At 35.4% G+C, this 23,661-nt stretch overlaps 1 protein-coding gene across 2 annotated transcripts in view; it reads left to right on the forward strand.

Annotated features, from left to right (window-relative positions):
- LOC143249789 (uncharacterized) overlaps positions 1-23,164 on the forward strand; it is a 34,779-nt gene extending 11,615 nt beyond the window's left edge. For both annotated transcript variants that reach the window (XM_076500216.1, XM_076500215.1), the window contains 4 exons: positions 1,807-1,957; positions 14,543-14,903; positions 15,563-15,632; positions 22,639-23,164. In XM_076500216.1, the coding sequence (XP_076356331.1) occupies positions 1,807-1,957; positions 14,543-14,903; positions 15,563-15,632; positions 22,639-22,849 (793 nt within the window). In that variant the 3' untranslated portion in view covers positions 22,850-23,164. The remainder of the gene's footprint in view (positions 1-1,806; positions 1,958-14,542; positions 14,904-15,562; positions 15,633-22,638) is intronic.
- Positions 23,165-23,661: the final 497 nt, after the last annotated feature.

Raw genomic sequence — 23,661 nt, forward strand, 5'->3', positions numbered from 1 at the left:
TTTTGTATTTATGATTCATAATCCAGGAAAAATAACACCTTTACAGTGTGTATGCATGTCTCTTTTGTGAAAGTTGATTTTAAACAAGTGAGCTTTCACACATTCTAGCCAATCTTCGAGTTAGATAAATGCAGTTATTTTATTGTGACAACAGAAATAGCAAAATTGGCAGGGCTGTCTATATAAATTTTATGTTAGGAAATCGTTTATATGAATTCATAATTTATTTATTCTTGTAATTTTGTTACAGCTTCTATAGAGTTTCAGTTTAGTGTGATTGTGTAATCATTAATCATAAATACTATTAAATTAATGAATGGTAATGTTTATGGCACAACAATCCAGCTAAATAACTTTCTTGCCCACTGATGTAAAGGAAACTACTATTGGCCACACCATGCAATGCTATACAGCCTAGATATCATCTGTATTTTGAATGATGGGTATCAAATATGAACATCTCCATTATTGGTTTAAGAATTAGATACTTTAAAAATAAATATTTGAAGAATATTGTGTATAAATATGTGAATAGGTAAAACAAAACTACAGTTATCCATCTGCAGCCTCATGTTTCAACATAATACATGTTTATTAAATGTACAGATATTTGAATTTTAATAATATATAAATGTCACTTTTAACTTAGGCTAACACAATAAGTTCAAAGAAATAAAACAGTTGTCACACTCAGACTCCATAGTGTATTTTACGAAAGTGTTATATTTAAACCCCATAAAAGAAAAATACTTTAGTCCTAAACAAAGGGATAATAATTATCATGAATAGACAAAGGTTTTATATGAAGTTATTCTTATGTATCTTACTATGAACCTTTTTTTTTTTTTTCTGGTTTTGTTTCAGTAGTTGAAATTGTCATCTCCCTTGACTAGTGATAAGTACATGAAATCCTCACCATTTTTGCAGTTCACTTGAGAACTTCTGTCAAAGCTCCTTTTTGATGTTGTCAGGCAGGTGTAGGGTTAAAATTAAGAGGCAATGAAATTAATCAACAGCAAATCAAAAAAAAAAAGCTAAAAGACTTGAACTTGAAAGTGGGACAGTGCTTTTGAAAAACAATCTTATTTGGCACTATGACTTTTTATTTTCAAAAGTACATGAGAAATATTTTGTATTAAAATGATCTTACAGATTACAAATGAATGCTGATAGTGTTAAACTCTGCAGATTCGGGTAACATAGTTTTTATTATTGTAAGTATAAATATTACTTCAGCACAAGCATGTCTTAAAGTTTTGTCATATTTCTTAACACTTTATTGCTTTTATCATGCTTTAAGATAAAAACAGATTGAAACCTGTGATCTTGCTCTTTCATTATGTAAAATATTTCAGGAAGATTTTTGTACATTTCTTTCAAATTGTACTGATGTATTAAATTAGCTACATCATTAATTTTTAAGCTCTCTATATATTTATATAGCTTGCTTTGATCATAAGTTATGAAAGAAAAAAAGCACCAATATCAAATGAAACGGATATCGTCATCATTCGTTTTACCATATAAAATATGGTTTTTACTGGTATTCATTATATCAATTGTCTATAGCTGGTTATATTTTAAATCAAATAGCATACAGAAATAGTTTTAAAAATTGCTTTTCTAAAGCCATTCTGTCTCTGCCTTTGTTTTTCCCGTCTGATGGCATTAAATGGAGTCCTTTTTGTTAAGACTGGTGTCAAGAGACATGCTGAACAAGTAATTTGTTTTTATGAGTTTGACTTCTCAGTCAAATGGGCTTCATTTTGAACAGTGATTATCAACCTCCACATTTCTCCCTTGAAGATTCACTGCATATCAAGAACATACACAGTCATCAGTTTCCTCTGTAAGACAAAAGGCGCAGCAACAGAGACAGGCTTCTGCAAAAAATATGCGTCTGGCTCAACAGATGGCAAATAGACCCAGTGTGATGGCAGCCCTAAAACTGAAAAAGGTCAGTCAAGTGCTCATTTAAATTGTCTTGAAAAATTGCTATACAAAAATTATTTATTAAACATTGGTAAATATGTGTTGTTTTTAATATTGGTAAATGTGATGTAAACATAAATGTTCATTTTTAAACTTTATTTATATTGTAAGATAAATTTAAGCAAATCAACTATGTTATATTCTGAATACCTAACATTATAGTATGATAATTACAGCAGAAGTGCTAATATACATGTATAGATATTAATTACAAATAAATGAGGATTTAGAAGGTGGATTTTTGTTTCCTTTGTTATCCATAAATTTGACTTAATTATTAAATTGTGAATGATATAAGAATACTGTAACTAAGAAGGTTTGTATTAACCTAAATTCAGCTTAAAATACACCAAAATGGTGTTGAAAAAATATTTTAAAGAATGAGTTTTCCAATGGGTCATTGTTTAGTTTTGTTTTCAGATGGATTTATTTTGTATTATGAATTTTTATTTAATTCTTACAAGTTTTGTTTTTAATGTAAAGTGATAAGTAGATTTTGCTTTCAGTTGAAGATGTTTTAGCTTGTTCCTAAAGTAGGAAGAATCAATATGACAAGCCTCAACTATTTTCTACAGAAAAGTTTGAAAACAATCAGTGTGACTGTTTTTTCACAATTGTAGTAATTCCTTTGTGCAGAGAAACGTGATAATATAAATGATACCTGTTTTTTTTCGGTCCAGATATTCATTTAAAAACTGACTAACCATGGTTTTGGCCTAGTATTGAGTAATTTTTATCTTGTATTCTTCATACTAGATTTGAAAGTAAGTGTTGTGATGGTACAAATGAAGTCTTATTTGCATCAGTTTCTGTATATTTCTGAAGGTTTTGTTGTGCAGTTAAATTCCTTATTTTATTATTTTTGTGGTTATGAATATATAACAGCACTTAATTTTTCAAATTCATATATTATAGTTCATCTAACACTACACACATTACTCATCCAAAAATGTTTTTTTAGACATCTAGTTATGTAACAAGAACATATTTCCAACTGTTTGGTAAACATTCCTTTACATTTTTGCTTAAGATTATGGGACTTTTGTTCTTACTGTTAACCCATTTGCCCTTGGTAGGTTAAAGTGTACGTCACAATGTTTTGGAGCATTATTTTCAAAAATTTTTTTAAATAACATTTTTATTACTTATGTCAATGAGATTGATGTAGTTTATAATCTGTATTTTAATATTAAATGTTTAAATTTCTTAATTGAAAAGAAAATGTAAAGTTGATTTTTTTGTGTCGCATAACATGTCCAATTTAATACTCAGTTTTTAGTTTATTATATCCACCATATATGTACAAGCATCTAATGAATTAGAAACTCAAATGTGAAGTATTGATAAGGTAAATATAAAATAAGAACCTCCCTCCTCCATGATTTGCTGAAATAGCCATATTTTTAGTGAATCTACTAGTGACTCCACCCCTACACCAATTTTTTGACAGTTCTGACTTGGTATCACCTACTACTGATTACCTCTTGTTTATGAATAGCTTGAAGGAGAAAGTAGTAATTTTGCCCAAACTGTGATGAATAAGCAGCTGCTGTGAATGGGAGTGGTATTTTTTAACCAATCTATAGTTTCTTTGGAGACCCTACTAATTACAGGATTTTTTAGTGTACTGACACAGTAATTTGATAATTCTTTGGTTTTCAAAAATTTAAAATTTGAAGCCTACAAAAATTAGCATCTCTACATCCTCCACCCGTAAGAATAAACAAGGCTTATAAAGAAGTTCTGCACATTTGATGCACCAGCCCAATATCTTGTAACATGGTTACGTACTCAAAATCAATGTTTTTGCAGTGTATTTGTCATTTACTTGCTATGTTTTAAGGAATATAACTAAAATTTAAACATTTTTGAGTGAATATTAATATTTATACGTATATACATATGTAATGTACCATAGCCAAAATATCACTGTACTTACCATACTTATATTGTAATTACATTTGTATTTTGTATGCTAATACATAGTTATGCCTGCTGAATTTGTGTTATTCTAAATGTCTAAACTGAGGTAAATCAAAACCAAATTATAGCACATTCAAAGCTTGAGAACTTTAAAACATAACATTTAGAAAAATAAAATATTTAATAAATATTGCATGTAATATTATGGACAAATATTTATATATACCTAAAAAGAATAATGCATATACAAATTGCATGAATCAAACATATATGCATAAAGTTGTGCACAGGAAAAGTTGTATGAATGACTGAAAATTTAGATATGTATTTCATTAGAAATGATAGAAAACTTGTTAAAGTCATATATTATAAGCATATACGATATAACATTACAAATTATTTTGACACATGAAAGGGAGCATCACTGTTGTATATATAAGTGTATGAATGCTTAAAAAAATTTTACAAAAATATTTTAAGTCAAGAAAAAAATCAAAATTGTGACTAAAATTTGTGTTCTTTTTTAGAAAAACCTATTTACATAGGAAAAGAGCAGACTTTTACCATCTTACATAGTCTTAACTTCTTGTTAAGAGTAACAGTGGTGTGATACTCTTAAAAGTGTTTCATACAAAGAAACTTATCACCCATTTTACACTTGTAAAAACTATTTTCAGGAAGGTATCATCTGCATCTTTTTCACTTGCCTGTTTCAAAAACTATAGGGAAATGCTTATCTGGAGTGAGTCTCAGAGGTGGAGTTCTGTCCAGTTCTAGAGAGTGGTATACCAGAAGAACCTGGTCTACCTAAGCATTTACAACTATCCAATTTTTTATACAATTTTAGGTACTTGCATATTATCAGGGGGCCTTTGAAATAACTTCAGTGGATGGGAAATTTAAAACCTTTAAATACAATATTGAATGTATAAGGTATATTTAGATTAATTTGTTTCTTTTCTTTTCCTAACAACAACAAGAAACTTAAAGCATTTACAATAATTAAGTAATTAATGGCCTCCCATTAATACACAAGTACTGTATTTTATTATTCTTTGTCCACTAGAATAGTAACTTAAGTGTTTGTCAGTTAGGTCCACTCTTCTAATGAACTTGTTATAGTCCACAATAAACTGAAGTTTGGTAACCTCAGCATCCCTCCCTACTAGAGTGTATAGTTGAAAGTGTGTAAATGTTTCATCTGTCAGTCCAATTTACAGCTGTCAGAATTTCACATTTAAAAAAATCTACTTCCCCTCTCTGTTATTGTGGGCACTCCATCTCTCCTGCATCTCTCGAAAGCATAGGTTCCCACAATCAGTAGTTTGTCAGATAAATGAGGAGAAGTGTAAAAGTTGTATATGAAACCCCAGCAACCTAATCTATTGTGCATCAGTCCTATCACAACCCCTCGGTGTGGATTCCTGTACGTGGTGAGGGGACCTCCCAGGGAAGGTTCTGTTCTATCTGGTTACCTTCTCTGGAATCTAAACATCCACCCACGTGTTTGCCATGCGTGGCGACCCGTGAAGGGGAGGAGAGGATCCTGGTGGTTGAGGGGTCCAACCCTAACACACCACTTTGGCCTCAAATTCCTGTAGACGGGCGGCCTTTGGGTTGCCCCCCTTGGGTCAATCAGCTGGTCCACTTGGGCTAGAGTCAACCAAGTACCAGTGTTGGAAGTTCTCAACGGGTGTTGTGGACATTGTGCCTGATGCTGGTGTTTGGGTATAGTGCTCATGAAACCCTGGCATTGCTGCATTGTCCTTGCGTGACTTTGTAGTGTGTCCCCTTGTAGGGCTCCATGGTGGGTGGAGTCAGTGGGTACCGAAATTTTTTCTTTTTCCTATGGATCCTCTAAAAATTTAAATAAAATTGTAAAAAACACTCAATGGGTAGCGACCACGTCTTGAATACTCAGAACAGCAATCTTCAACATCAGTAACACACGCACCTCATTTTCTTATATTACATTCTCTTTCAGAAAAACCTTTAAGGCAAATATCCCCTTTTTTTATTCAAAAGGGACTAGAGGGAGTTGCTGGCTCTCCAAAGTCAGTAAAGAAGCTTCGATCTGGTGACATATTGGTTGAAACATCCACATCCCAACACAGTGAACTCCTCTTGAATTCAAAGGCAATTGGGGATATACCTATTGAGGTTACACCCCATGCTACCTTGAATTCTTCACGAGGAGTTATTGTTGAAAGGGATTTGAAGAACGTTCCAGTCAGAGATTCTCACTGGTCTCTCCACTCAAGGAGTTTCTGCAGTGAGGCGCATCTCCACTCGCAAAGTTGCACTGCCAACAAATACCCTCATTTTAACATTTACTTCACCATGTGCACCTGCCACCATCAAGGCAGGTTATCTCATTTGCAGGGTTCGGCCATATGTACCAAACCCTCTTTGACGTTTCCAATGTCAGAGATTCGGCCACTCAAAGACATCTTGTCGTGGTTTCCTGACATGTGCTCGTTGTGGAGGCAAGGACCACGATGCCTATGACTGTGACATGAACCCACATTGCGTAAACTGCAATGGTTCTCACCCTTCTTACTTTCATTCTTGCCCAAAATGGTTGGAGGAAAAAGAGGTGCAGCGTTTGAAAACGACACATAACATAAGTTATCCTGAGGCTCGGAAATTGCTGTCCACAACTCCATCTCGGACATATGCTGCTGCACTTCATTCCACAAGTACAGTGGGAGTGCAGACAGATCTCTCTGTGCATCCAAGAGAATCGTTTTCAAAACATATGAAAAGCCTTTTGACCTCCATGGTTAAAAAGGTTGATGAATCGACTTCCACACCCATCTGTGTTCCTCCCATACCTTCCAACAAACCTCAAGATCCATGTTCTTCAGTTTCAAATACAGGCATTTCTTCTGATACATCTTTTTCTCCCACCACAAGAGACAAAACAATTATTCGTTTGCATCCTCAGTCACTGGATTCCCCTTCCAATAACAAAAACCTGCCCACCCGACCCAGAGCAGGATCCATGGAGGTTGATAGACCTTCTCCGACTAAAGACAGTAAAGAAAAAAAGGCGTGGTCGTAAACCGAAGGGTTCTCCAGCCACTTCACCTACCCGTTCTTAAAATGGCCACCTTGATACAATGGAACTGTCGAGGTTTACGTTCTAATCTGGATGATATCAAAACGCTGATTGCTTCCTACCATCCTGTTTGTCTTTCTTTACAAGAAACATTTCTCAAAACTGCTGATACTGTCTCCATTCGGCAGTTTTCTCTGTACAGAAATGACAGGTTGTGTGAAGGTCGAGTACATGGAGGGGTGGCACTGTTGGTTGATCAACACGTGCCCACCCTGTCTTTGTCACTCAACACACCCTTGGAGGCTGTAGCCATCCGTGTTTCCTTGGGTCATACCATCACTGTTTGTTCTCTGTATCTGTCCACTGGAGAGACATATGATCAATCAGATCTTGATGCTCTCGTTGAACAATTGCCATCTCCATTTCTAATCCTAGGGATTTTAATGGACATCATCCCTCTGGGAAGTGCTATTATTGATGGGAGGGTCCGATCAGTAGAGCGGATGCTCTCTGATCACAATCTTTCTCTTTTCAATACTGGTTCTTCCACTTACTTTCATGCACCTAGTCAGTCCTTTACCGCTATTGATCTCTCAGTTTGCTCCCCTTCATTATTCTCCCATTTTTCATGGAGGGTTGACAGTAATCCACTAGGCAGTGATCATTTTCCGATCCTTTGAGAGAGACTGGCGTGGTTGATGCCACCCTACCAGCGTGCCCGGTGGAAGCTGGATCAGGCAGACTGGCCCACTTTCACTGCTCTCGCAGAACTTGATCCTGCCATCGTAAATCAGCCATCAATAGACGACTGTGTAGCAGCGGTAACTGACTGTATCACACATGCAGCTGCTCAGTGTATTCCTAAAACCTCGACACGTTTTCCACGATATCCTTGTCCGTGGTGGAATCCTGCTTGCCACTTAGCACGGAAGGCTCAAAAGCGGGCCTGGGATACTTTTGTAGATATCCCACACTTTCAAACCGGGTTGCTTTCCAACGGCCCGTGCACATGCTAGGTGGGTAAGGCGTCAAAACCAGAAGGAATCTTGGATTAAGTTCACAACCAGCATATCTTCTTCCACCAGTTCCAAGATCATATGGGACAGGATTGAAAGGTTAATGGGCACTACAATTCTGTCCCCTCTCGATCTTACTCTCTGATGGTCAGGAGGTGACTGATGTTGAACATCGCTAACACTCTAGGTGAAAGCTTTTGCGGGTATCTAGCACTTCTGCTTGTTCCTCCACCCTCCTGGCCATCAAGACTCGGGCAGAGCAATCACCTCTTTCCTTTCAACTGACTGTTTCTTTGACTATAATTGTCCCTTTACCCTGGTGGAACTAAAAATGGCCCTTCATCGGTCTGCCAGTACGTCTGTTGGACCTGATGATATTCATTATGACATGCTGCACCGTCTATCTTCTGCTTCTCTTGATGTCCTTCTGATTGTTTTTAACCGGATCTGGCAGGAGAATGTTTTTCCTGATGCCTGGCACCAGTCTATTATTTTCCCTTTCTCTAAGCCAGGGAGAGATTCCAAGATTCCTTCAAACTACCGTCCAATTGCTTTGACGAGCTGTCTCTGTAAGACATTAGAAAGGATGGTTAATGGTCGTCTTGTTTGGTTCCTTGAATCAAACAACCTCCTCTCGCCCACCCAGTGTGGGTTCCGTCGACAGCACTCCACCACAGACCACCTAATTTGTCTTGAAACATCTATCAGAGAAGCCTTTCTCAACCGCCAACATCTTGTATCAATATTCTTTGACATAGAGAAGGCTTATGACACAACATAGAGGTATGGCGTTTTGTGAGACCTCCATACATATGGGTTACGTGGCCATCTACCCATGTTTATTAAAAAATTTTTATTGGACAGGAGATTCCAAGTTCGTGTGGGTTTGACACTTTCCCGTTCTTTTGTACAGGAACTTGGAGTCCCTCAAGGTTGTGTATTGAGTGTTACACTCTTCAGTATAAAGATAAATGCCATCACTGAACAACTCCCTATCACTGTTGCGAATGGGCTGTATGTCGATGACTTTCACATCTCATGTCAGTCGTCAAACATGAGATATATTGAGCGGCAACTACAAACCGCCCTCAATTGTGTACAGAAGTGGACTCTGGCGAACGGCTTTAATTTCTCTCTCTCCAAAACTGTATGCATGCACTTTTGCAGTCGACGGGTATTCACCCTGATCCTGAACTTCATATCGGTGAAGTTTTGCTGCCAGTGGTCCCGGAGACCAAGCTCTTGGGGCTTATCTTTGATCGTAAACTGACCTTTATACCACACTTAAAGCAGCTTTGGGTCAAATGCACAAGAGCACTGAACATCCTCCGTGTTCTCTCTTCTTCCAGTTGGGGGGCAGATCGCTGTTCAATGTTAAAGGTATATCGTGCTCTTGTTAGATCGAAACTCGATTATGGATCAATGGTCTATGGCTCTGCCAGACCCTCGCCTTAAAGATGCTGGACCCATTCATCACCAAGGACTTGACTCTGCACTGGGGCTTTCCATACCTCTCCAGATCAAAGTATATACATTGAATCTCATGAACCTTCTCTACACCTTTGCCGTTTGCAACTATCTTTACAAAATGCTTCGAAACTTCATTCCTTACCAAAGCATCCCACCTGGAAATGTGTTTTCCTTCCTCGGTGGGCAGTACTTTTTCAGAACAGACGATCTGTCATTGCTCCGTTTGGCCTTCGCATCCGGTGCAATTGGATGAATTGGGTCTGTCCTTGGATAACATTGCAGATTCCACAGGTTGGCCCATCCCACCATGGCTTATTACAGCCCCAAATGTGACCTTTCTTTCAGTCACCTAAAAAAGGCAGATACTCCAGATTGGAAGTACCGTCTTTTATTCAATGAATATCTTTCAAACAATCATTCAGTTCCCATTTATACAGATGGTTCCAAATCAGGTAATTCAGTGGGCTCTGCTATGGTTTGCTATGGGTCAGTAGTTGCGCACAGAATCCCTTCTACAGCTTCTGTGTTCACTGCTGAACTGTATGCCATATCTCTTGCCCTGGATCATATTGCAGCTGAGCAGTACTCCAACTGCACTATTTATACTGATTCGCTTAGTTCTATACTTGCCTTGGAATCGCTACGTGTTAGCTCACATCCTATTCTCGCTGATATTGAAACCGACTGGCCCATTTCTCATTAGCAGCTACTTCAATCCAGTTTTCTGGATACCAGGCCATGTTGGTATTCACGGGAACGAGCTTGCAGACATGGCAGCTAAATATGTCTGCTTCAGCACCATCACTCCTATGGCTATTCCGTACATGGACTATGGTGTTTTCTTCAAGGCTCGGCTCCATGCCAGCTGGCAGTCCACTTGGAGTGAGCAACGCGACAACAAACTTTTTCAAATCAAACCCAAAATTGGACTTTGGCCATCTAGCTTCCATAAAGTTCGGAAGGAGGAAGTTGTTCTCACTAGGCTACGCATTGGTCACAGTTTTTTAACTCATCATTTTCTTTTATCTGGAACTGATGCACCAATGTGTAGTTTGTGTAACACTCAAATCACTATCAACCACGTTTTACTTTCTTGCCATCGTTACAATTCTCAACGACGGCAATATTTTAAACATATTTTTTCCCAGGGTCAGTCTGTAACATTGGACAGAGTTATTGGTGATGGTGACTCTGTCCACCTTGATAATGTTTTTAATTTTTTAATGGCCATTAATCTTTTAAATCTCATTTAAGTGTTGCATATTTATTCATTACACCTTTTTAATTGTGGTTCATTTTTTACAGTTTTAATCTCTCTCCTTCAATTTGACTTTGGACAATGGCCAGAACATTAAATAACTCGACACCAGGACTGGAAAGGCCAACTTCAGGTGACTAACGCTACTGTTTGAACTATCCGTTTGAACTACTCGTTAGTCGTCCTGGCGAGTTGTTATTATACTTTTGCTGCATATCATTTCACACTTTTACTACTTAACTTTTTAGTACTGGCCATATTGACTCATAACCCAGAACCAGGACTGGAAAGACCAACTTCAGGTGACTGACGGTGGTTTTTATACTTACCTGTTAGTCTTCCTGGTGGGTTATGATCATTACCATTCTGCTACAGGTAGTTCTTTACAACTTTGTTGACTGGATGTCAACATTGGTTTTTACGCCATTTTTTGTTTTAATTGCCGTTTTGCTTTTATCTTCAATTACTTTTACAAATTTTACTCCATTTACTTGACTTTATCTTTTTACTGGACATTTGGCTACTCATTATTACGATTTTGCAGAGTGTCTTTTAAAACTTTTATTCTTTTACATTTTGATAATAGCTGCTATGACACATAACCCGGAACCAGGACTGGAAAGGCCAACTTCAGGTGATTGACGGTGGTTCTTGAACTTACCTGTTAGTCTTCCTGGCGGGTTATGATCATTACCATTTTGCTAGAGTAAATATTTTACAACTTTGATGACTGGATGTCACCATTGGTTTTTACACCATTTTCTGTTTTAATTGCTGTTTTGTTTTTACCTTCATTTACTTTTACAAATTTTACTCCATTTACTGGACATTTGGCTACTCATTGTTACAATTTTGCTATGTATCTTTTAAAACTTCTATTCTTTTACATTTTGATACTGGTTGCTATGACACATAACCTGGAACCAGGACTGGAAAGACCAACTTCAGGTGACTGACGCTGGTTCTTGAACTTACCTGTTAGTCTTCCTGGCGGGTTATGATCATTACCTTTTTGCTAGAGTAAATACCTTACAACTTCTTATACTCTGCCTTTTATCTTAACATTGTAGACTAGGTGTCAACATTGGTTTTATACTTTTTTGTTTTACCTTCATTTCCATTTATGTCTATTACTACATTTATTTATTTTTATTTTATTATTTTTTTTACATTTTTATCGAATGTCTGGCGCAGATAGCCTCGCTGCTTTGTGCCATAAAACACTAAATCAATCAATCAATCAACCTATCACAACATTGTCTGGTAAACCTTTAGCTGGCTTTTGTCTCTCTGTTTCTGTATAGATTTCAAACTTCAGGCAGTATCTATTCTCTGCTTTTGCCAGACCCCATATAATGGGGTTTTGGGCAATTACTGAAGTAAAATTGGTTCAACATTTTATGCCCAACATCTTCATCTATGGTTATTTATTTATTTATTATTAGGAGAGCAGTGTATAGCAGAAGAGTTTATTAAACAGTCTATGACAGGTTTAACCTTAAAAGTTTGTTATAATTAGGGTTACTTCTAGAGAAGAGCATTAGTGTTGTTAGTATGGATAGCTAAACACCTGTCTCTATAGAAGATGTTAGAGGACTGAGGAGTGTGGAAAGGAAGACAGGTAGACCAGAAGTCAGAAAAAGTAGGGAAGAGATTGAATTACATGGCTGTAATGTGCTAAAGTATCTTTACAACACATATCAGTCCATTTTACAGTTTCATTTTTTGTTTTTACTGGTGGTTTAAATGCTTGGTGTGGCTGTTTACATTGAACATACCAGTTTGTTTCAACACAATGTAACTTCATTTCAAATGTGAAGAAAAGTTTAAATAAATAATTGTCTTTGTAGAAGTTACCCATTGGGAAGTAGTTTCACATCTATTGAATTGCAGTATGTTGGTAGGTTGTTTGGTTATCTGCACGTAGGTCCAAGTGTCATTGCAGGTGAAGGATCTCTCCTGCTGGCAAGGAGCAGTTCTAGTAGATGCTATAGCTCGACCCATTCCCTTCTCTTTTCTGTGATGGTGGAGTAGGTTGGCTTGATGTACTTGGCTTTGGTGATTTCACATCTTCATCCTATGATCTTTCACCAGCTACTTCCTCATCTGTCCATACGACGGAATCAAGAATAGAATGCTTTCTTCATCAGGTGAAAATGACACATTCAGAAGAAACTGTATCTCTTATTCATTTTAAGTGTATATTGCATGTATCCTCCGTTGTGTATCATTACTGATATGTACTGTGTATTTTCTGGTGTGTATAATCTGTGAGTGTGATGTGTGTCACACATTTCAGAAGGAATACATGTTGTGCTAAAATACACAAACAACTACACTGGATTTTGATTAACAAGTATATATAGAAATTACTAAACAGATGTTCTGTATATGTACTAAATTGATACATTACTTTGAAGTAACTACCCAAGAAGTTTTTTACAAACTCCAATCACTAGTTGAAAGAAGGCAAAATGGTTGTTAAAGAAGCCTTTACTTCAAAGACTTTCTAAATCAAGAATGAAAACAAAACTAAATGGTTCTAGTAGATGGTGGTGGGACCTCAGTTTCTATTGGTTGGCAAGTAAGTGTGGTGAAAGAGAATAGTAAATTTTATAAGAATGTGCTCAAATAACACTTCCATACACTTATACTGTGAAATTCTATATGCATCAAACAGATGACTTGTAGCACTGAAACACCTTCAATGTAATTAAATCAGTCTGGCTCGGAAACAATAGTATTCACTGGATCAGCTTGATTCTGTACCAAATAATAAATGCATTCATACATTCTAATTGGAATTTTATTACCCTGAAAATTTTTTTTGGAAGCATTGCTGGAAGCATAAATCACTTAGTCTGATATTGTGGTCTTGGAGCAAGGGGCACATGTGACACTTTACTGCTTTGCATGTGTTGTTGCTTTCAAGGATATCGCATTATAGTTGTACATAAACAGTATAGTAAAACAGGTCGTGAGTTGAGATTTATTTACAGTGGGTTTCAATTTTAGATGTTGAAAGTAAAACAAAATTGCATGGGATAGGGCTAGCAGTTGAAACTTACAGGGTACATATTTTGAAACTTCTTAATTAATAATAAAGAAAAAGACATGTTCATTTTATTTCTGATTTTACAGTTTTTGTTTTATTTTTGAGCTTTCTACAGGCTGAAGAATCAAGTGATAATTGCAGAAACTGATGAAATATAAAGTTTTACTGAAAAAAAGGTTTATATCCATTTAAGAGGTTATGGAAACAAAATGCAATTTTTGAAATAAAGAAAAGTATTTTTCTTATCTTAATGAAAATCATTGCACTCATGCTAGGTAAAAAACAGAATTTATACTTTCATGTGCAAATATTAGTAAAAATACTTCAATTAAAAAATCTGATTATTTTGTGTGCAAAAGACTTGTTTATAAAGTCTATCAAATTTTGTGAAAATACACTTTATATATTAAACGTTAGTGGTATGTTAACTGTGACAAGTACAAGTAGTTATGAGGTCAGTCAGATACACTAAGCCTGTGTTGTGAGAGTTAATGAGTTCATAATAATTTGTTGCATTTTTAAAGTTTAAATAAACGGAATGTGATCTCTCTCTCTCTTCTTTCTACATGTATACTTGTTCATAGGTATAATTGTTCAATGTGAGCTAGAGGTCACAGTAATTCTGTAATAAAGAGTCTGGCACTGTTATTTATACCACTGGAATAAGTTCCTTATTAAGTAATAATATTTGGATCATGGAGTTTTATTTCATAGTAGAAAAAAGTTTGGAGAAGTGTTTTATGTATTGTTGAGTTTTTTTCACACAGAGAAGTCTCAACCTTAAGCAGCGCCTGGGTTCAAGGAAGGAATCAGGAGGACCAGGTAGAACAAATGTGAAAGCAAGATTAAGTTTTGGTGCTACTAAAAGTTTTCAGCTTCAGAATAGATTTGGTACGAGCAGTGGAGGTCGTGGTAAAGTTTCAGCAAATAGATCAGGTGTTAGGAAAGCCTTTGGAAGAGGTAGTGGAAGACAACTAGGAACGTCTCCAATGCTAAAGGCACGGCTTGGAAACCAGTCTGCTGGAGGACGGTGGAGAACACCAATACAACAAACATCTAACAGTCCAAAAAGGGGAGCACAGTGGAACAAACTCAGAAGTAGGGGAAATAGAGGCTTCCAAACAAGAGGTACAGAATGAATTTGTGGGTGGGTTGAGATGAGGGCAAATGAAGGGTGTCTAGAGTTCAAGCTCTTTTTGTTTTTTTAAACATAAGATTCTGATTCCAGATATTAAAATTAAGGTTACATATCAAAACATTTTCATTAAAAGATAGTCTTCCTCTGTAAAGTGTAGGAAATGTATAGATAATGGTTTTGTGAGTATATTTTGCTTATTCTTTTGATTAGTATTAGCAGAGGAAATTACACATCCTAAATAGTTTGTTTGTTTGTTTTTTCTCCATTGTCTTTGATATTCTGGTTAGAGTAAGAAACTTCATCAGATTATCATAGAAGTATAATATGGTACATCACATTTAAACTACTGCACATACACGTATACAACCAAAGTTTATTCATTGTGGTTAAACCATTTTAGTGGTTTGACTTGATGTTATTTGTAAAATAAGTCAGTATACTCATAAGGTTTACTCTTGTAAGTAAAAATACTTTCAAAATTCTAGTAACCCCAATGCAGTAATTCATAGTAGTCCTGTTAGTTTATTTCCAAAAAAATCCATTACATCCCTCATGGAGAACTGGTCTGTACATCATATTACTTGTATCATGTTGTTCTTGTATAAGATACTAATACTGTTTAACTGTTGTGATTGACCATGTTTTCCAGGACGAAATGTTCAAGGATTTAGAAGAGGAGGGACGTACAATCAGCAGAGAAGGAATTTCAGAAGGTTTAGGTGGGAAAACTTTAATGCTAATTATTTTTTATAAATCTTTAGTTCATCTGTGTACCTAAATTACTGATTATTTTTTATTTTTAAAAGATGAAAATTGAATTTTTATTGATTTATATTAAAGTCTTAACTTTCATTTTGTCATTTTAATGTGACCATATTATCAGTGCTGGAATAACTATTGGTTTGTCTTCAGCCCTTTCCAAAAGGTTGCTTTTCCTATACATGTTACAACCTTTTTAGATTTGCATTCCAAATTACTTTTCCGTAGAGGTTTCCTGTATGTGGTGAGGGGATCTCATAGAGAAGTTCTGTAATTTCAGTTTACCTCCTCTGGGATCTAAACATCCACTTGTGTTTGCCGTACATGATGACCCATGAAGAGAACTTTAACTTGCCACTTTGGCTTTGAATTCTTGTAGATTTGCAACATTGGGATGCCCCCATCCCCAAAGTCAGACGACTGGCCTACTTGGGCTAGCACTTGGGTTAGGGACAACCAAGTACAACAGTGTTGGATATTCTCATCAGGTGTTGTAGACATTGTATCTGATGCTGGTGTTTGAGTACAGTTCTCATGAAACCCTGGCATCACAGTCACCATCAGAGTCAAACTCAACACCTCAATTTCTCATTTTGCATTCATTGTCTGAGAAAACTTTAGGGCAGATGTCCCCCTTTTTTATTCAAAAGGGATTAGAGGGGTTTGCTGGCTACACCAAGTTAGTAAAGAAGCTGTGCTCATGAGACATCTTGGTGGAAACATCTTCACCAAAGCAAAACAAATTCCTCCTTCACATAAATAAAAATGGTCACTTTGATACAATGGAACTGTTGGGGTTTTTGTTCAAATTTAGATGACATTAAGGATTAATTTATTGTTATCATCCTGTGTGTCTCTTCTTATAGGAAATATTTCTGAAACTTGCTGATGCAATCACCTTTTGTCAGTTTTCTTTTAACACAAATGACAGGTTGTGTGATGGACAAGTGCATGGAGATGTAGCACTGCTGGTTGATCAGCCATCCATGTTTCCTTGGGTTGTACTTTCACCATTTGTTTTCCTACCTGTGTCCTGAAGAAACCTATAATCAGTCAGACCTTGATGCCTTCATTGAACAGTTAGTTTCCCCTTATAATACTGGGGAATTTTAATGGATATAAACCCTTCTGGAGTGGCACTGATATTGATGGGAGGGGTAATTCCATAGAGTGTATGCTCTAGGATCAGTCTTTCTCTCCTCAGTAATGGTTCTTATACTTATTTTCATGCACCTTGTCAGTATTTTACTGCTGTTGATCATTTTATTTGTTCACTTTCACTTTTCTCTTACTTTTCTTGAAGTGTATACAGTAACCAATGGGGAAGTAATCATTTTCCTGTCATTTTAAGAAAGACTGGTTGTGGTCGATGCCACCTGAATTGCATGCCTTGATAGAATCTGGACCGGGTCAACTGGCCCTCTTTCACTGCTCTCTCTCTGAACTTGGTCCTGTTGTTAACTGTAAGCCATTGATAGATGACTGTGTGGCAGCAGTGACTGACTATTGTTCAAGCAGCTGCTTGGGTGTATTCCTAAAACCTGGACACTATTTCCACAGTATCCATGTCCATGGTGGAATCCTTCCTGCCACATGCCACAGAAGACTCAAACATGAACCTGGGATACCTATTCTAGGTATTCCACACTTTTAAACCACATTGCTTTTTAGCAGGCCCATGCTTGTTCTCAGGAGGTAGGATGCAAAGCCCTAAAGAATCTTGGATTAAGTACACAACTAACATCTCTTCTACCACCCATTCTAAAGTCATAAGGGACAAGATTTGGAAGTTCAGTGGGCAGTATACTTATGTCACCCTTTTTCATTTTGCTCTCTGATGGCTAGGAAGTTGTTGATGCCCAGAGCATCATCAGTACTCTCAACAGAAGCTTTTCTTGTGCATCTGGCACTTCTGTTTCATACTCCACCTCCTTAGCCATCAAGATTGGGGCATAGTGCCTTTCAGGCTGTTCTTTTCTCTGAATTTAATTGCCCCATACCAGTGAAGAGCAAGCCTGAGATCCACCAGTGTAAATTTCTCTCTTGCTATTATTCTGGTTGTTTTTAATCAGATTTAGCAAGAGAATGCTTTCCCTTATGCTTGGTGCTGGGCTATTGTCCTCCTGTTTTCCTAGCCCGGGAAGGATCCCATGATTCCTTCAAACTACCATTCAGTTGCTTTGATGAGCTGTCTCTGTAAGATCTTAGAGAAAATTGTTAATGATTGTCTTATTTGGTTCTTCAAATCAAACAACCTCCTCTCTTGCCCACCTAGTGTGAGTTTTGAAGACAGTGCTCCACTGTGGACCACCTGATTCATTTACCTAATTTTATCAAAAATTTGTTAATGGAATGGCATTTCCAAGTTCATGTGGGTTTGACACTTTCCAGTTCTTTCCAACAATAATGTGGAGTCCCTCATGCTCTCATTTGATTGAAACTGGACTATGAGTCTGTGGCTCTGCCAAAACCTCAGCCTTAAAGATGTTGGATCCCTCTCACTATCTGGGGCTTCAGCTTTGCACAGGAGTTTTCTGCATTTCTCCAGCCAAGAGTTTATACACTGAGTCTCATGAACCTCCTCTATACCTTTGCTGTTTGCAATTGTCTTTACTATACACTTCAAAATTTTATCCCTACCACAGCATCCTACCTGGGGTTGTGTTTTCCTTTTTCAGTAGGCTATGCTTTTTCAGAATAGATGATCTGCAGTTGTTCTTTTGGTTTTCATATACAGCTGCAGTTGGCTGAGTTGGGTCTGTCTTTGGACAACTTTGCTGTCTTCACAGGTCATTCCATCCCACCATTGCTTATTACCAACCCTAAGTGTGTCCTTCTTTGAGTCATCCAAAGAAAATGGATACTTTCAATTGTTTGCTGAACATTTTTCAAACCATTCTTCCATTCCTGTTTATACAGATTGTTCAAAATCATATGAGTCTGTGGGCTCTGCCATGGTTTGTTGTGATTTGGTGGCTGCACACAAGATACCCTTTACAGTTGCTGTATTCACTGCCTAATTGTACACCATTTCTCTTGGTGTACATGTTTTTTAGATACGTTTTTTCCATGGATTTATCCCTAACATTGGACAGTGTCATTGGTGATGGTGACACTGTGCACCTTACAAATGTTTTTAATTTTTTAAAGACCATTGGCCTTTTCAACCCTATTTTTCTTTCTGATGTTAAGTCAGTACTTTTAACTTAATTTCACATTAAACTTTACAATAATTTCACTGTTATTTTTTTTACTGGTTGTTTTGTGAAGATAGCTCAGTTACTATACACTATAAAATACCAAGTAACAACTACCAAACTACTTTATTATCAATATATATGAAAAAAAAACATTGGGTAAAAAAATTTTATGTTCTTAATTGTATAAGGAAATATTTTAAAAATTCCTCAACCTCCTATCGTATACAATTGTGACATTTGCTCTTTAGGTCTTTCCTCTTCTCTGATTTATCGACACGTCAACAAGTTTGATTTGTTAGTAAATAGAAACATTTTAAATTTTACTGCTTATATTAAAATGCTGATCAAGGGTGATGCTCTTTAATTCAGAACATTCTGCATAAGTAGTGTGCAAAATTATGGAAAGACTAAATAACACATCTTTAGATCCTTGAGATTTTGGAAGGATGTTTTTTGAGGGTCACATTAATTCAGATATTATTCTATATGCTAAATAAATCAATTGGATGGGGGGGGGGGTACATGTTTGCATTCAGTTGTCAGACAGCAAGGTTGTCTTAACTAACCCTTTCCAGAGTGGAAGGGTGTCAATGATATCCCTTGCTTCTCATTCTGATTGTGGAAATATTTAACCAGATTGCATAAAACTTAGAACCAACTTAATAAATACTTAAATATTAGCTAGATTCAGGTTAATGTCATAAAGTATTCAAATTCTGATTACACTTTTTTCAGTGATTACTTTATTTTAATTTTATTTTTAAATATTAAGTTCCATGAATACATTCTCAATTCAACAGAAAGAGATGCTTTGCTGCAAAACACATAGGGAATCCTCTATAATCCTCTATAATCCTCTATAATCCTCTATAATCCTCTATAATCCTCTATAATCCTCTATAATCCTCTATAATTCTTTTGATGGAATTGTCCAGTTTTGCACATCTCAGCCTTTGGTGTGTGTGATTGAAATATACTGTTACAGACAGGCACAAGTTCTGACTTAATATGTATATTAATTGTATTAGAAACACTTAATATCAATGCTGTTTAAAATGTGTATTAAAATTGAGGATATGTTCTGTTGTATTAAACTGTAACTCTAACTCTTATTTTCTTGATTGGTTTTTCTATTATATATGACTGAAAATTTAAAAAGATAGTTTTACTCATTTTGTAATTTAGTTGTGAGGATTTTGTTATATGTTTACTACACAACAAGTTGTGTAACTGATGCAATCCAAACACTGGTACTCGATATTTACTTTCTTGTCATCTAAGTATTAAGAAATGCAAATTGGTTCTATAACTTGTACAATTCTATTCATATCACATGTTGTCAGGTCATAAAAGGATTGATACAAGTACTTTTGAAAATATAAGATGTTAGGTACTCCTATATTTTACAGAAATTTTATATTTATGAAATTGGGTAAGCAAGAAATACACATTTTCAAAGAAATCTGACATACTTTTAATGTAAACATTTTGCAGAAAACATCTTACGAAATTATATTTTTCAAGACTATATTTCTGCATTGTTTCCCAATGTATATGTATTTCAGCCACTAACAGCCTTAGTTGGATATACTACCTGGACCCATTTGGATCAAGGAAACCATTATTCTCACTTTTTAATAGACTGGGGGCTCTTTTGAAAGAAAAGCTAAAAGTACATTTCTGAGTATATTAAAAGTATGTTAACAATACTAAGTGTTATTGTTGTGATAACACACATTGGTCAATGTTGGAGGGAGGAAAGTTCAGAATATTTATGCTAGATGTTAAGTAGAGTGCCCTATCTGTATGTCTTCAAAGAAATGTTAATATCCAACAACTGAAGCTATCTTAGACATTTTTCATGACACTCAAACATCTTGATATTTCAGGTAACAGTTTGCTAATTGTTAATCATACTAGAAAACAGAAACTACCTTTAATGAAAGGTGGTTGTCTGAGGTTGATGAAAATAGACATGAATTAAAGTTGTGTAGTGTTAAACAAAGTATCTTGTATTAGGTAAAATGAACCATCTTTAAATCTGAAACCAGATGTGGCAATAGCAGACTTAAACAAATTCTTCAACATGCATCAAAATATAAAAAAATCAAGTAACTCCCTTCTTTCACTGAATCAAGCAGAACTCTCATTTGAAAGTCAACCAATCACTGGAACCTCAAAGGAAAGTACAGAATTTGCAGGTGAAAAAGCAGGACCTTCTAATCAGGTATCTGTGACATTAACTGGAAAAGAGTAATGCATATTTCTGAGTTATTCTGTGCCAAGAGATGATATCTTATGTGCAGAAGTTATCGTGACAGCAAAATGTTTATTGTCCTTATGTTTCAGAACTAGTGATGGTATTGCTGAAACTTTCAAAGCACTGTTCAAATGCCCCACACATAGTCTCAGCATGACCAGCACAAAGCTATCTTTCTACTATGAGATGGTTTGATATTACAAGTCACTGTTGCATTTTCAGTTTAGGGAAATGTTAACATGTAATTCTTCATTGGCCAAGAATGAGAAAAAATGCAAATTTCTATTTTGTCTGCTAAAAGGAAACTGTTTTCCAATCTCAAGAAAGTAAAATCAGGCTAGGTATCTTTTTCAGTTTTAGAAATATTTGTATCAATCATTGATATGCGTGTAACTGATGGAGGAGGTGAACTTTGTTTTTTCTTCCAAATCTCATTTAAAAAGCATATAGATGTACATTCTATATTTTTGGCTCTGAATTTCTATTTTTTCAAAACTTTTTAAAATTTAATAAAAGAATACTCTATACCTTAAATAGTTTCAAAGTTTTAAATTCCATTGGCTAGCAAAAATTGTAAACTATTTGTCATTGTAAAGTAGCTAAGTTGGCATTAAAAATATTTCTTAGTGAAATTAAAAGAAAGGTGAATGTTGTAATTTCTCATGCACTACATCTGCCATATCCAGTATTAACAAGGCATTTTGTGCAGAACTGAGCTCATCAGGCCAGCCGGTATGTGACAGATATAGTACTAACCTATAGGTTCATGAGAAAGTGATTAGGTATAACCTTTACAGGAAAGAACAGCAGGATTTAGTAAATGTTTAGGTTATTTGGTATCAGTCCACAGATTTGGAATTTTTTACAGTATCTTTATGTCCTTTTTCATCCTGAAGATGTTTTACAGTTTATTTGTTTCAGAGTTATGACAGTTTTTTCTATATAAAGGGCATTTCATAAAGTTTGAAGTTAGGGGAAGTGCTTTTAGTATTTTTACAAGAAAAGTAATGCAACAACATTTTGGAATTTTTTTGACATAAAAAGTAATAGAAAAACTAAAGTAAATGATATGAATTATTTTAGCTCAAACAAGATACTGTATAGTATACTAACTACTTCATGCAATTTAGTTAAGTAATTCCACTGTAAGAAGGGGTAAAAATGGATAACACTGACACCAATCTACCCTCTTCTCCCAAAGAAGTCCAGAAAGAATTAGAAAATATTTGAAAGTTGTATTCAGTAAAATCTTTGAAGGAACCAATTTGAGCAATAAGCAGAGTTAGGGTTATTTTATAACATATTTGGTTAATAATTCAATATTTTTTTCCCATTGTGAAGATAACTTGTGAATTGCTGTATTGAAAGCTCATTATTATTTAATATTCTTGTTATAAATTCTAGTGATGCTTTAATTACATTTAGAAAATGCATAGCTATTTGCTGTGCCTATTAGTATAAGATAATATGCACACAATTACTGATATATGTTGTCTCTCTCTGAAGACGTGGTGGAAGAGGGCAGAATTTTAGAGGCAACAGAGGACGTGGTCAAGGAAGAGGCATTGGACGTGGCCAGGGAAGAGGTGCCAACAAGAAAGACAACCTTCCATCCAAACAAGAACTTGACAATCAGTTAGATGAGTATATGGCTAACACAAAAAATGCCCTTGATGCTGAACTGGATGCCTATATGGCTAAGTATGGCTTGGACTGATTAATATGAAATGAACATTTGTTTTATTGTCATTGATTTTAGATGTGTAGCTTTGTTAGCCAAAAGTTTCTGGTTTTGACAGTATAATTTTACTGAATTGATCTTGACAGGGAAGATGTCACGTTCACATCAGTCTGTAGTTCTGCTCAGACTTTGATAGTTTTGTGTAATTTGTATGTGCATGTATTAGTTGTGTTATTACTTACCATGTCATTGTACATAGACTGAAAAGAAAAATAATGTGAGCAGTGTGATAACATTTATTGATATGACAGTGTTACACAAAAATATATCAATAAAAATATTCCAATTTTTCATGTTTATGACTTAATTACAAGAAAACTTGTGCTAAAATTATTAGTGGGTAGTATTAGTGTAAAATTAGAACAACTATTTTGTTGGGTTACTAAAACACAAACCTAAATTGTAAGTTTATACAACTCATTAAAATTGAGATTTTTTTCAGACATTCAACTATGTCTTGTAGGCATTTGATAATATATAATGAAGTATCCAGACCATGAATTTGAAATTATACATACTACATGGACGAGTAACTTACACTTTTGAGCATTCTTAATAAAATAGTAATTACTAAATAAAATATGAACATTAATTTAACTTGGTTTACTTTTTTCTTAAAGTCAAAGACAATAAAAATATATATTTAAACATCTTCAGTATTTGTAAATTATATTTATAACAATTATCTTTTAAATTTACTTGTAGACCAACTGGCATAGGTTCAGTATAGGGCTTAGTAACTCTATATATTCTAATAAATAAAATATATCACTATAGTTATCCACCAA

The sequence above is a fragment of the Tachypleus tridentatus genome, chromosome 4, assembly GCF_004210375.1.
Source record: "Tachypleus tridentatus isolate NWPU-2018 chromosome 4, ASM421037v1, whole genome shotgun sequence".
NCBI lineage: Eukaryota > Metazoa > Arthropoda > Merostomata > Xiphosura > Limulidae > Tachypleus > Tachypleus tridentatus.